Raw genomic sequence first — 13101 nt, forward strand, 5'->3', positions numbered from 1 at the left:
TTGACATCCTGGAATTATTTTAAAAGTGAACATCTAGGGCATAGTCTTGGGTCTTAACAGATTCAGTGCCACCCCCTACAACCTCTACATCTGCATCACTGCTCAGTGGAATGCATTTCCAGAGCCTCTCCCTGGTAGAATGTCAGCTTTATGAGAGCAGGAGCGCTCTGGTTTTCTTGCTCCTCCTAATACCAGCAATGGTGTCTGGAAGAAAGTAAGTGATCCCTAAATATTTGGTGAATGATCAGTGGATTTTTTGTTTTAATGTCTGTCTTCCTCATAGACTGGAAACTGCATTAGGGAAGGCGCCCTGACTGACACTGTGTTCCCAAGTCCCTAGTCTAGGGGAGATAACCAAAAAATACCTATTGAGTGAATAAAAAAACATTTCTATTATGTTTAGGGTATGGTATTTACTAGATATTAATGAATATAAATTAATTATTAAAATATTTTCAGCATAACCAGAAATTCAGTTTACCAGAGTTGGCCCCTGTGTTTCCAGTTTCCTACCTTTCTGATGATTTCCTCACTTAACACAAGGGGGCAGTGTGAAAACTGAAGCGGTGGCTGAGGCCCTCCCTATAGGATTGATTTGATTTTGCTTGTGGACTATACAAATCTTTCTATACAACTCATGCCTGAGGGGACTTAACTTCTTGTCAGGAACTCTGCCAGAGAGACCGCAAGAGAGAAAGAACAGCAGAGGAGGAAACTAAAACTTAGGACTCTCACAAATCCTTCAAAAAGGCTGGTGCTCGTCCTGGTCCCATCACCCAATGTGATGCTGTGTCACCTTGAACAAGTTGTTACAGTTCTCTAGATTCTAGGTTTGCCTCCTTGCTGACCTCACAGGATTTGTGTGTGTGTAAATTTCAACTAAGAAAATGTGATAGATTATTGAGAACTAATTTTGCAATGATAAGGTTTTATTGGAACTTGGCTCTGCAGTCACACTGCCTGGATTTAAATCCCAGATCTACCACTCACTCCCCTAAGTTCTTTACGCCTTGGTTTGCTCCTTTGTCAAATGGGAACAATAAGGATACCTACCACAGGTGGTTATTAGAAAAGTTTAGTGAACTATTGTATACAAAGTTCTTAGATAGTGCCTAATTATTGTTTGTAGTCATTATTATTATTATTATTTTATTATAACAATGAAGTCAGATGGAGAATATCAAAACTCCTAGGAGGTGAAAAACTGAAATAAGCTTATTCTTTATCCATGCCTTATTTTACTTCTCTCTTCCTTTTCCTGTTTCCTCCCCACCTCCCCATTTCAATGGTGCAACCAGCAGAAGAGAAGAGCATTATACAACATGCATGAACACCTGCTATTTCAAGTCAAACTTTGTACCTCAGCTGTTCAGCAAGAGCAAAATGGCCCCCCAATCCTTTTGTATTATTCAACCAACCTGTTTTGCATTCTGATTTGGTTTGCATATAGGTAAACTGCCCTCTTTTGACACTAAATTTGCAGCCATAGTGCTGTTTTTTTACAGACACAATGCCTGTTGGAGGGTGCTGCCAGCCCAAATAAAATACCGCTTCACCTTCTTACCTCCTGTGTGATGGAGACTCGAGACATTTTTAATCCTTTAGAGATGAGAAAAAAGAGCTAAAAAAAAGCTTAAAAATAAAAAAGAGCTAAATACATTACAACAAAGAGCCAACCTATCAAAAATGACAATATCCACTGATAGACAAACCAAAGGTAGGAGGAGAATAAAGCTGGTCCAGCTGTTTGCTTACCCCAAGAATACGGCTGAACAAGAAGGAATAGAAGGGTGTGACTGTCCCATTGACAGCTGCGCCCACAGCCCCTACCAGCATGTAGGGCCATTCTGGAGCATTAACTTTCAGAATCCTCCTAACTGGGGCAGGTTCAATTTCTTCTTCCACAGGAATGTTCTTGTCCTTGAGGGAAGAAGGAGTTACATTAATCATCTAAATTTCTGCATATACTCTTTTGTTATACAGCAGACCCTTTGGTATTCACAGATTTGAGTCATGATTTGATTGGTTATGAGTGACCTTAAAGATCTATGAGACGAAGTGATTTGTTATTTTGTGAAAAATCGTTCTGAATTGCTTGCCATCATGCTGTGACTTGGATGGGATGGATCTTAGAGTGTCTGCTCATCTGAAGGTGAGCTCGTAGTTCTCTTTTCACAATTGCATAGGTATTAACTCTTGGGGAGTAATAAATATGTTGGATCTGTAAGAAAAATAACCCCCCAATTTTAGAAAGTTTTTGTGCTATAGTGGTATTTACATATTTGAGGACTTGTGAAATTTTCAAGATATGTCCTTCATAAATGTCAAAGCTCTAAAATCTTGTAACTGGCTAAAGCTCTAGGGCAGGCCAGTGTATCTAAACAAGGCAAAATAATTTTAAAAATGTATTAAGCGGTGTCGAGGGTTATCAATTGCATGTTTTCTCTAAGGTTTTCCTTAATTAGTGCCCAGAAGTAAATGGTAATCAATTTGGATTTCTAAATTCTGCATTTTCTTCACAAGGAGTAAAAATTATTTCAAAATTTCCCTATTCCAATTTCTTTAGTTGCCATTAAAGTGTCAGAGCTAGCAAATTTTTATCCTCTTAAAGGCAAATATATTCAGAACATCATCGTTTTTACCATCATTTTTCCTTGTTATAGATATTGTTCAGTGCTTGGTCTTTAGGCCCATTATTCAATAATTTGTTAAATTTATTGCCCACTTTGTTCGAGAAAGGGTTTTAGGTGACGTATATAGATCTGTATTGATTTATTTTTTACTTTTTCTATTAAAATATACTAAAAATGTCTACAGCAAATTGACTACAAAACTATTAGTGCTCTCTTTCATTAATACGCAGTAATTTACGCCTTAGGGAGCTGAATGTCAGGAACAGAAGACAGCAAGGAACTTCAAATACTATCCTTTTGCTTCCAAAGTCAAAGTCTACATTACCAAGTCAATTGAAATAAAAGGCTGGTGTCCCTCTCATTCTAGTTGCAAGCCAAATAGGATGGATGAAGGCAGCTCAGCTGGTGATAGATTTGTCAATGCCTCCATTTCAAGTTCTCTCTTGGCGTGCCCTCAACAGTTGCACTTGTCATTACTACTCACTCATGCAGCAAATCCTTCAATGATTTCATCTCTGACATCTTACTAAACTCTAGGAAATCAATGCAGAGAGGAAGACAGGTGGCTGGGAAAGCATGAGGGAAACAGGTGTAGAAAGAATGAGGTTCTTGGATGGGTCTCATATGGTCACTAATGGAATATATCACTGAGTTCTTTAACTCTCTGAGGCTCAGTTACCTCCTCCTCAAAAGGAAAGTTGTGTGGGGAAGACAATTCTCTATGGGTCTCTCATGTTTCTGCACATCTTGTGAAAAGAGGCATTGACTTCCTCTGTTCAGGCTATTTCTTCAAGCATATTTGTACAGCAAATAGCCTTGGAGGACAGAGGTAGTGTCTCCATCCCAAGAAAAGGACAGATGTGCTTATTGTCCATTATAAAAACATCAGGTTCCTCAAGCCCAGGATTCCTCTCCCTGTTCATTTGCTGGTATCATCTGGCTCTCTTTGCATCAACTTAACGGGAAGTGGGGTTGGGCTGGGGAACTAGTGCAAATGCTATATTCTTGCTCCTGCTTGTGCTCTGAGTAAAAGGTCGTTTGTCTCTGATGCAGAGCTCTTGTGTATTCTGCCAGCATCCATGAAATTGGGTCAGGCTATAGCTTGCAATAGAGCAAAATATCAGACCCTTTACAGTTCTAAACAGTGGTTGGTGTCCAGTTCTGGACGCTTACCAGACTCACGTGGGTCGAAGATTAAAATTACAGATACCTGGGTCCCATCAACAGAAATTCTATTTTAGTAAGCCTAAGTGTGAATTTGTGTTTTAAAAAATACTCCTCAGGTAATTCTGATGACAAAGCCCATTTTTTGAGGTCCTCAGCAGTACACAATCTCCAAAACTTCTTCCAGAACTAAACGTTTGGGGTGCCATGTTTGAATGTTTTGAAAGTGTCAGCTGTGCTATACCATCTAGGGACATTAAACTCCAACATTTCCTGGAACCACTGTCCCACAAGATGGTCCACCCACAGTCTGATATGATACAAATTTCCCTGGTCTTCTGATATCTGAAGGTATCCCTAAACCTTAACAACAAAACCAAAGACATCTAAAAGCAGTATGAAGTACCCTTTGTCCAGTAGTTAACATTCCAAGATAGGCTAACAGGAAGCAAAATTTAATTAATTTGAATAATTTTGTTTTTTCCCCTTTCATTAAAAATTTGACTTTAAAGGAAACTATGCCCCAACCCCCCAAAAGATGAGGCTATTAAGATTGAATGATGTAAAAACTAGGAAATCTGTCCCTGAATAATTGACTTTTTTTTTTTTTTTTTTTTGCAGTACTCGGGCCTCTCACTGTTGTGGCCTCTCCTGTTGCTCTGGATGCGCAGGCTCAGTGGCCATGGCTCACGGGCCCAGCCGCTCTGTGGCATGTGGGATCTTCCCGGACCGGGGCACGAACCCGTGTCCCCTGCATCGGCAGGCAGACTCTCAACCACTACGCCACCAGGGAAGCCCAGTAATTGACTTTTGATTGACTTTTATTTGATATTGCTAAAAGACAGTAGAAGAATAAAAGAAAATTAAAGTCACTATGTACAGAAGGGTTTTTACCTCTGGGATTTTGCAAAGCTAAGGACGAATTTACTCATCTAAAAAAAGCTAAAAAGCTAAAGATTATTTATATATATATATATATATATATATATATATATATATATATATATATATAGCAAACCAGTAACTCACAGAGAGATACAATTATTAAAGTTTATATATGCTTCCTCACTGCAGGGTTCCTGCCTCTATTGTGTCAATGTCAAGTTGCACAGTGCTCATTTATTTATCATATGTCATGAAGAATCCTGCTAGCAGCTCCAGTGCAGGGAGAAGGACAGTGGCTCTTGTTCATCTTTGCATCCCTAACACAATACCTGGCACGTGATAGGTGTGCAATCAGTGTTTATTGGATGAAAGAATGAATGAAGCTTTTATGCCTGTGGCGCATACATGCAACAAAACATTTATTTAAAAAGCACTGATCACTCACTTTTAATGTAGATGGTACAATGCTAGACAATGAGCTTTTCCCAGCTTCCTTCCTTCCATCTCCTTGTGTAGGTCAGGTGAAAATATAACTTCCTACTTAAGTCTTATGTCCCGATTTCTATACTTTGTTACATTGACTTTGTCATGCCAATCCATAGGGGTCTCCTGCCTCAATAACGACTTTAAGATATGATGATAGGAAATGGTAACTATGACCAAGAAGCAGGGACTCCCCAAATAATCAAAAACTGATAGTCATTTCTATAGATCCTCTGTCCTATCTCTCAACCATTGCCTAAACCCTGTCTCCAAATTAGCTGTGATGAAGCTATGGATTTCTAATATTTGACCTTGACTCAATCTCCTATATATTCTACCTTTTTAGTTTCCCTAAAAGAGATGCCTAGATATCAGAGACTGGAACCTCTAGCCTGCAGGTTTCCCCTAATTCTAATCTTAATTTTGTCAGCATTGTAACTAAGATCTGACTCCATTTATGAGAGCCAAGAGTATAGCTTGGAGAGGAAGAGAAAACAGGCTGTAGTCATGGCTCTGTCACCAGCTAACTATGAGATGTTGGGTCAGACACCCCACTTAGAGTTTGGAAGGACAGACTTTTGAAACCATTTCCTGAAGTTTTCGGAGTCAAAACTCTAAGAGACCACAAGGTGGAGATAACTCCTTTATATAAGTAAAACTTTTGCACTGCCACAGAAGGTAGAACATCTCCCAATTAACAGAAGGTCAGGTTAGAGCTTCTTCATCAAAATAAGAAAAAAAAAAAAAAAAAGAATTTTGCCAGTGATTAATCTTACAGAATTTAGTTAACTATTAAAAAACTTTAAAATGTACTTGGATGAGAAAGTCCATATTTTAACCAAACAAGATTAAATTTTATTAACCTTGATTCTGTTGTTTACTTTAAAAAAATACTTAATTTTCAAATCAAAAAGATTCTAATATAATTATCCTACAAATGAGCAGTATTAATATAAGCATAAGACCTTTATTTGCTTCAAGCTTTAGCAAAATCGCATTGGTGTCCCTGTCACTTTCTTCCCTTATTCCTTTTCCTTCCTTAACTAGAGAGAGAAATTAGAGTGTCAATTTAATAAAATTACACTGCATTAGGGAACATTTTTGTTTCTCTAAAACTCATCTCTATATTTGATTTAGGTTTCCATTTATTTAAATATCTCCCTTCTGAGTTTTCCCTGCCTCATGAGAACTCTGGGAACCTGATCTTCAGACCTCCAGGAAATCTGATTGTTCTCTGCAACAATGCTGAGTCATCTACCAGCTTCAACAAAAACAACAAAATTGAATTTTCTTTTCCTTCCTTCCTAACGCTCTTACTTTTATTGTCAAATATTTACCCAGAAACTAGGGGGAAAAAATTAAAATGCAAAAATTGAATATGATTGGGACTTCCCTGGTGGCACAGCGGTTAAGAATCTGCCTGCTAATGCAAGGGACACGGGTTTGAGCTCTGGTCTGGGAAGATCCCACATGCTGTGGAGCAACTAAGCCTGTGTGCCACAACTAGTGTGCCTGCACTCTAGAGCCCACGTGCCACAACTACTGAGCCCACATGCCACAACTACTGAAGCCCGTGTGCCTAGAGCCCATGCTGCCCAACAAGAGAAGCCACCGCAATGAGAAGCCCGAGCACCACAACGAAGAGTAGCCCCTGCTTGCTGCAGCTAGAGAAAGCCCACGCACAGCAACAAAGACCAAATGAAGAAGCTTCAAGATGGCGGAAGAGTAAGACGCAGAGATCACCTTCCTCCCCACAAGTACATCAGAAATACATCTACATGTGGAACAACTCATACAGAACACCTACTGAACGCTGGCAGAAGACCTCAGACCTACCAAAAGGCAAGAAACTCCCCACGTAGCTGGGCAGGGCAAAAGAAAAAAGAAAAAACAGAGACAAAAGAATAGGGGTGGGACCTGCACCAGTGGGAGGGAGCTGTGAAGGAGGAAAGGTTTCCACACACTAGAAAGCCGCTTCGCGGGCAGAGACTGCGGGTGGCGGGGTGGTGGGGGGGGAAGCTTCGAAGCCATGGAGGAGAGCACAGCAACAGGGGTGCGGAAGGCACAGCGGAGAGATTCCCGCAGAGAGGATCGGTGCCGACCGGCACTCACCAGCCCGAGAGGCTTGTTTGCTCGCCCGCTGGGGCAGGCGGGGCTGGGAGCTGAGGCTCGGGCTTCGGTCGGATCCCAGGGAGAGGACTGGGGCTGGCGGCGTGAACACAGCCTGAAGGGGTTAGTGCGCCACAGCTAGCCGGGAGGGAGTCCGGAAAAAGTCTGGACCTGCCGAAGAGGCAAGAGACTTTTTCTTCCCTCTATGTTTCCTGGTGCGCGAGGAGATGGGATTAAGAGCGCTGCCTAAAGGAGCTCCAGAGACAGGCGAGAGCCGCAGCTAAAAGCGCAGACCCCAGAGACAGGAATGAGATGCTAAGGCTGCCGCTGCCGCCACCAAGAAGCCTGTGTGCAAGCACAGGTCACTATCCACACCTACCTTCCGGGGAGCCTGTGCAGCCCACCACTGCCAGGGTCCCGGGATCCAGGGACAACTTCCCAGGGAGAACACACGGCGTGCCTCAGGCTGGTGCAACGTCATGCCGGCCTCTGCTGCTGCAGGGTCGCCTCACATTCGTACCCCTCCCTCCCCCCGGCCTGAGTGAGCCAGAGCCCCTGAATCAGCTGCTGCTTTAACCCCGTCCTGTCTGAGCGAAGAACAGACGCCCTCAGGCGACCTACATGCAGAGGTGGGGCCCAATCCCAAGCTGAACCCTGGGAGCTGTGCGAACAAAGAAGAGAACGGGAAATTTCTCCCAGCAGCCTCAGGGGCAGAGGATTAAATCTCCACAATCAACTTGATGTACTCTGCATCTGTGGAATACCTGAAGAGACAATGAATCATCCCATATTGAGGAGGTGGACTTTGGGAGCAACGATATATATATATTTTTTTACCTTTTTCTCTTTTTGTGAGTGTGTATGTGTATGCTTCTGTGTGTGATTTTGTCTGTATAGCTTTGCTTTTGCCATTTGTCCTAGGGTTCTGTCTGTCTGATTTTTTCTTTTTTTTTAATCACTTAAAAATTTTTTTCTTAATAATGATTTTTTAGTTTAATAACTTTATTTTATTTTACATTATTTTATTTTATCTTCTTTCTCTCTTTCTTTCTTTTCTTCTCACTTTATTCTGAGCCATGTGGAGGACAGGCTCTTGGTGCTCCAGTCAGGCGACAGGGCTGTGCCTCTGAGGTGGGAGAGCCAAGTTCAGGACACTGGTCCACAAGAGACCTCCCAACTCCATGTAATATCAAATGGCGAAAATCTCCCAGAGATCTCCATCTCAACGCCAAGACCCAGCTCCACTCAATGACCAGAAACCTACAGTGCTGGACACCGTATAACAAACAACTAGCAAGACAGGAACACAACCCCATCCATTAGCACAGAGGCTGCCTAAAATCATAATAAGGCCACAGACACCTCAAGAAACACCACAAGATGTGGACCTGCCCATCAGAAAGACAAGATCCAGCCTCATCCACCAGAACATAGGCACTAGTCCCCTCCACCAAGAAGCCTACACAACCCACTGAACCAACCTTAGCCACTGGGGACAGACACCAAAAACAACGGAAACTACAAACCTGCAGCCTGCGAAAAGCAGAACGCAAAAACAGTAAGTAGAGCAAAATGAGAAGACAGAGAAACACACAGCAGATGAAGAAGCAAGGCAAATCCCCACCAGAACTAAGAAATGAAGAGGAAATAGGTAGTCTACCTGAAAAAGAATTCAGAATAATGATAGTAAAGATGATCCAAAATCTTGGAAATAGAATGGAGAATATACAAGAAACATTTAACAAGGAACTAGAAGAACAAAAGAGCAAATAAACAGTGATGAACAACACAATATATGAAATTAAATATTCTCTAGAAGGGATCAATAGCAGAATAACTGATGCAGAAGAACAGATAAGTGACCTGGAAGATAAAATAGTGGAAATAACTACCTCACAGCAGAATTAAGAAACAAGAATGAAAAGAATTGAGGACAGTCTCAGAGACCTCTGGGACAACATTAAATGCACCAACATTTGAATTATAGGGGTCCCAGAAGGAGAAGAGAAAAAGAAAGGGACTGAGAAAATATTTGAAGAGATTATAGTTCAAAACTTCCCTAATATGGGAAAGGAAATAGTTAATCAAGTCCAGGAAGCACAGAGAGTCCCATACAGGATAAATGCAAGGAGAAACATGCCAAGACACATATTAATCAAACTATCAAAAATTAAATGCAAATAACAAATATTAAAAGCAACAAGGGAAAAACAACAAATAACACACAAGGGAATCCCCATAAGGTGAACAGCTGATCTTTCAGCAGAAACCCTGCAAGCCAGAAGGGAGTGGCAGGACATATTTAAAGTGATGAAGGAGAAAAACCTACAACCAAGATTACTCTACCCAGCAAGGATCTCATTCAGATTTGATGGAGAAATTAAAACCTTTACAGACAAGCAAAAGCTAAGAGAACTCAGCACCACCAAAGCAGCTTTACAACAAATGCTAAAGGAACTTCTCTAGGCAGGCAACACAAGAGAAGGAAAAGACCTACAATAATAAACCCAAAACAATTAAGAAAATGGTCATAGGAACATACATATTGATAATTACCTTAAATGTAAATGGATTAAGTGCTCCAAGAAAAGACATAGACTGGCTGAATGGATACAAAAACAAGACGTGTATATATGCTGTCTACAAAAGACCCACTTCAGACCTAGGGACACATACAGACTGAAAGTGAGGGGATGGAAAAATATATTCCATGCAAATGGAAATCAAAAGAAAGCTGCAGTAGCAATTCTCATATCAGACAAAATAAACTTTAAAACAAAGACTATTACAAGAGACAAAGAAGGACACTACATAATGATCAAGGGATCGATCCAAGAAGAAGTTATAACAATTGTAAATATTTATGCACCCAACATAGGAGCACCTCAATACATAAGACAAATACTAACAGCCATAAAAGGGGAAATCCACAGTAACACAATCATAGTAGGGGACTTTAACACCCCACTTTCACCAATGGACAGATCATCCAAAATGGAGATAAATAAGGAAACACAAACTTTAAATGATACATTAAACAAGATGGACTTAATTGATATTTATAGGATATTCCATCCAAAAACAACAGAATACACATTCTGCTCAAGTGTTCATGGAACATTCTCCAGGATAGATCATATCTTGCATCACAAATCAAGCCTTGGTAAATTTAAGAACATTGAAATCGTATCAAGTATCTTTTCTGACCACAACGCTGTGAGACTAGATATCAATTACAGGAAAAAATCTGTAAAAAATACAAATGGAGGCTAAACAATACACTACTTAATAACCAACAGATCACTGAAGAAATCAAAGAGGAAATCAAAAAATACCTAGAAACAAATGATAATGAAAACATGACAACCCAAAACCTATGGGATGCAGCAAAAGCAGTTCTAAGAGGGAAGTTTATAGCAATACAATCCCACCTTAAGAAACAGGAAACATCTCGAATAAACAACCTAACCTTGCACCTAAAGCAATTAGAGAAAGAAGAACAAAAACATCCCAAAGTTAGCAGAAGGAAAGAGATCATAAAAATCAGATCAGAAATAAATGAAAAAGAAATGAAGGAAATGATAGCAAAGATCAATAAAACTAAAGGCTGGTTCTTTGAGAAGATAAACAAAATTGATAAACCATTAGCCAGACTCATCAAGAAAAAAAGGGAGAAGACTCAAATCAATAGAATTAGAAATGAAAAAGGAGAAGTAACAACTGACACTGCAGAAATACAAAGGATCATGAGAGATTACTACAAGCAACTCTATGCCAATAAAATGGACAACCTGGAAGAAATGGACAAATTCTTAGAAATGCACAACCTTCTGAGATGCACAAGCAGGAAGAAATAGAAAATATGAACAGACCAATCACAAGCACTGAAATTGAAACTGTGATTAACAAACGAAAGCCCAGGACCAGATGGCTTCACAGGCGAATTCTATCAAACATTTAGAGAAGAGCTAACACCTATCCTTCTCAAACTCTTCCAAAATATAGCAGAGGGAGGAACACTCCCAAACTCATTCTACAAGGCCACCAACACTCTGATGCCAAAACCAGACAAAGATGTCACAAAGAGAGAAAACTACAGGCCAATATCACTGATGAGCATAGATGCAAAAATCCTCAACAAAATACTAGCAAACAGAATCCAACAGCACATTAAAAGGATCATACACTATGATTAAGTGGGGTTTATCCCAGGAATGCAAGGGTTCTTCAATATACGCAAATCAATCAACGTGATACACGTTGCTCAATAGATGCAGAGAAAGCTTTCGACAAAATTCAACACCCATTTATGATAAAAACCCTGCAGAAAGTAGGCATAGAGGGAATTTTCCTCAACATAATAAAGGCCATATATGACAAACCCGCAGCCAGCATCGTCCTCAATGGTGAAAAACTGAAACCATTTCCACTAAGATCAGGAACAAGACAAGGTTGCCCACTCTCACCACTATTATTCAACATAGTTTTGGAAGTTTTAGCCACAGCAATCAGAGAAGAAAAGGAAATAAAAGGAATCCAAATTGGAAAAGAAGAAGTAAAGCTGTCACTGTTTGTAGGTGACATGATACTATACATAGAGAATCCTAAAGATGCTACCAGAAAACTACTACAGTTAATCAATGAATTTGGTAAAGTTGCAGGATACAAAATTAATGCACAGAAATCTCTGGCATTCCTATATACTAATGATGAAAAATCTGAAAGTGAAATCAAGGAAACACTCCCATTTACCATTGCAACAAAAAGAATAAAATATCTAGGAATAAACCTACCTAAGGAGACAAAAGACCTGTATGCAGAAAATTATAAGACACTGATGAAAGAAATTAAAGATGATACAAATAGATGGAGAGATGTACCATGTTCTTGGATTGGAAGAATCAACATTGTGAAAATGACTCTACTACCCAAAGCAATCTACAGATTCAATGCAATCCCTATCAAACTACCACTGGCATTTTTCACAGAACTAGAACAAAAAATTTCACAATTTGTATGGAAACAAAAAAGACCCCGAATAGCCAAACCAATCCTGAGAACGAAAAATGGAGCTGGAGGAATCAGGCTCCCTGACTTCAGACTATACTACAAAGCTACAGTAATCAAGACAGTATGGTACTGGCACAAAAACAGAAAGATAGATCAATGGAACAGGATAGAAAGCCCAGAGTTAAACCCACGGAAATATGGTCACCTTATCTTTGATAAAGGAGGCAGGAATGTACAGTGGAGAAAGGACAGTCTCTTCAATAAGTGGTGCTGGGAAAACTGGATAGGGACATGTAAAGGTATGAGATTAGATCACTCCCTAACACCATACACAAAAATAAGCTCAAAATGGATTAAAGACCTAAATGTAAGGCCAGACACTATCAAACTCTTAGAGGAAAACATAGGCAGAACACTCTATGACTTAAATCACAGCAAGATCCTTTTTGACCCACCTCCTAGAGAAATGGAAATAAAGACAAAAATAAACACATGGGACCTAATGAAACTTAAAAGCTTTTGCACAGCAAAGGAAACCATAAACAAGACCAAAAGACAACCCTCAGAATGGGAGAAAATATTTGCAAATGAAGCAACTGACAAAGGATTAATCTCCAAAATTTATAAGCAGCTCATGCAGCTCAATAACAAAAAAACAAACAACCCAATCCAAAAATGGGCAGAAGACCTAAATAGACATTTCTCCACAGAAGATATACAGACTGCCAACAAACACACGAAAGTATGCTCAACATCTTTACTCATTAGAGAAATGCAAATCAAACTACAATGAGATATCATCTCACACCAGTCAGAA

General features: G+C 39.9%; 1 protein-coding gene across 3 annotated transcripts in view; it reads right to left on the reverse strand.

The window, feature by feature from the left end:
- The window catches only part of ABCB11 (ATP binding cassette subfamily B member 11), an 85473-nt gene that overhangs the window by 19095 nt on the left and 53277 nt on the right, over positions 1-13101 (reverse strand). For all 3 annotated transcript variants that reach the window (XM_060106398.1, XM_060106397.1, XM_060106396.1), the window contains exon 18: positions 1756-1920. In XM_060106398.1, the coding sequence (XP_059962381.1) occupies positions 1756-1920 (165 nt within the window). The remainder of the gene's footprint in view (positions 1-1755; positions 1921-13101) is intronic.

This window comes from Mesoplodon densirostris, chromosome 8 (genome assembly GCF_025265405.1).
Source record: "Mesoplodon densirostris isolate mMesDen1 chromosome 8, mMesDen1 primary haplotype, whole genome shotgun sequence".
Classification (NCBI taxonomy): Eukaryota; Metazoa; Chordata; class Mammalia; order Artiodactyla; family Ziphiidae; genus Mesoplodon; species Mesoplodon densirostris.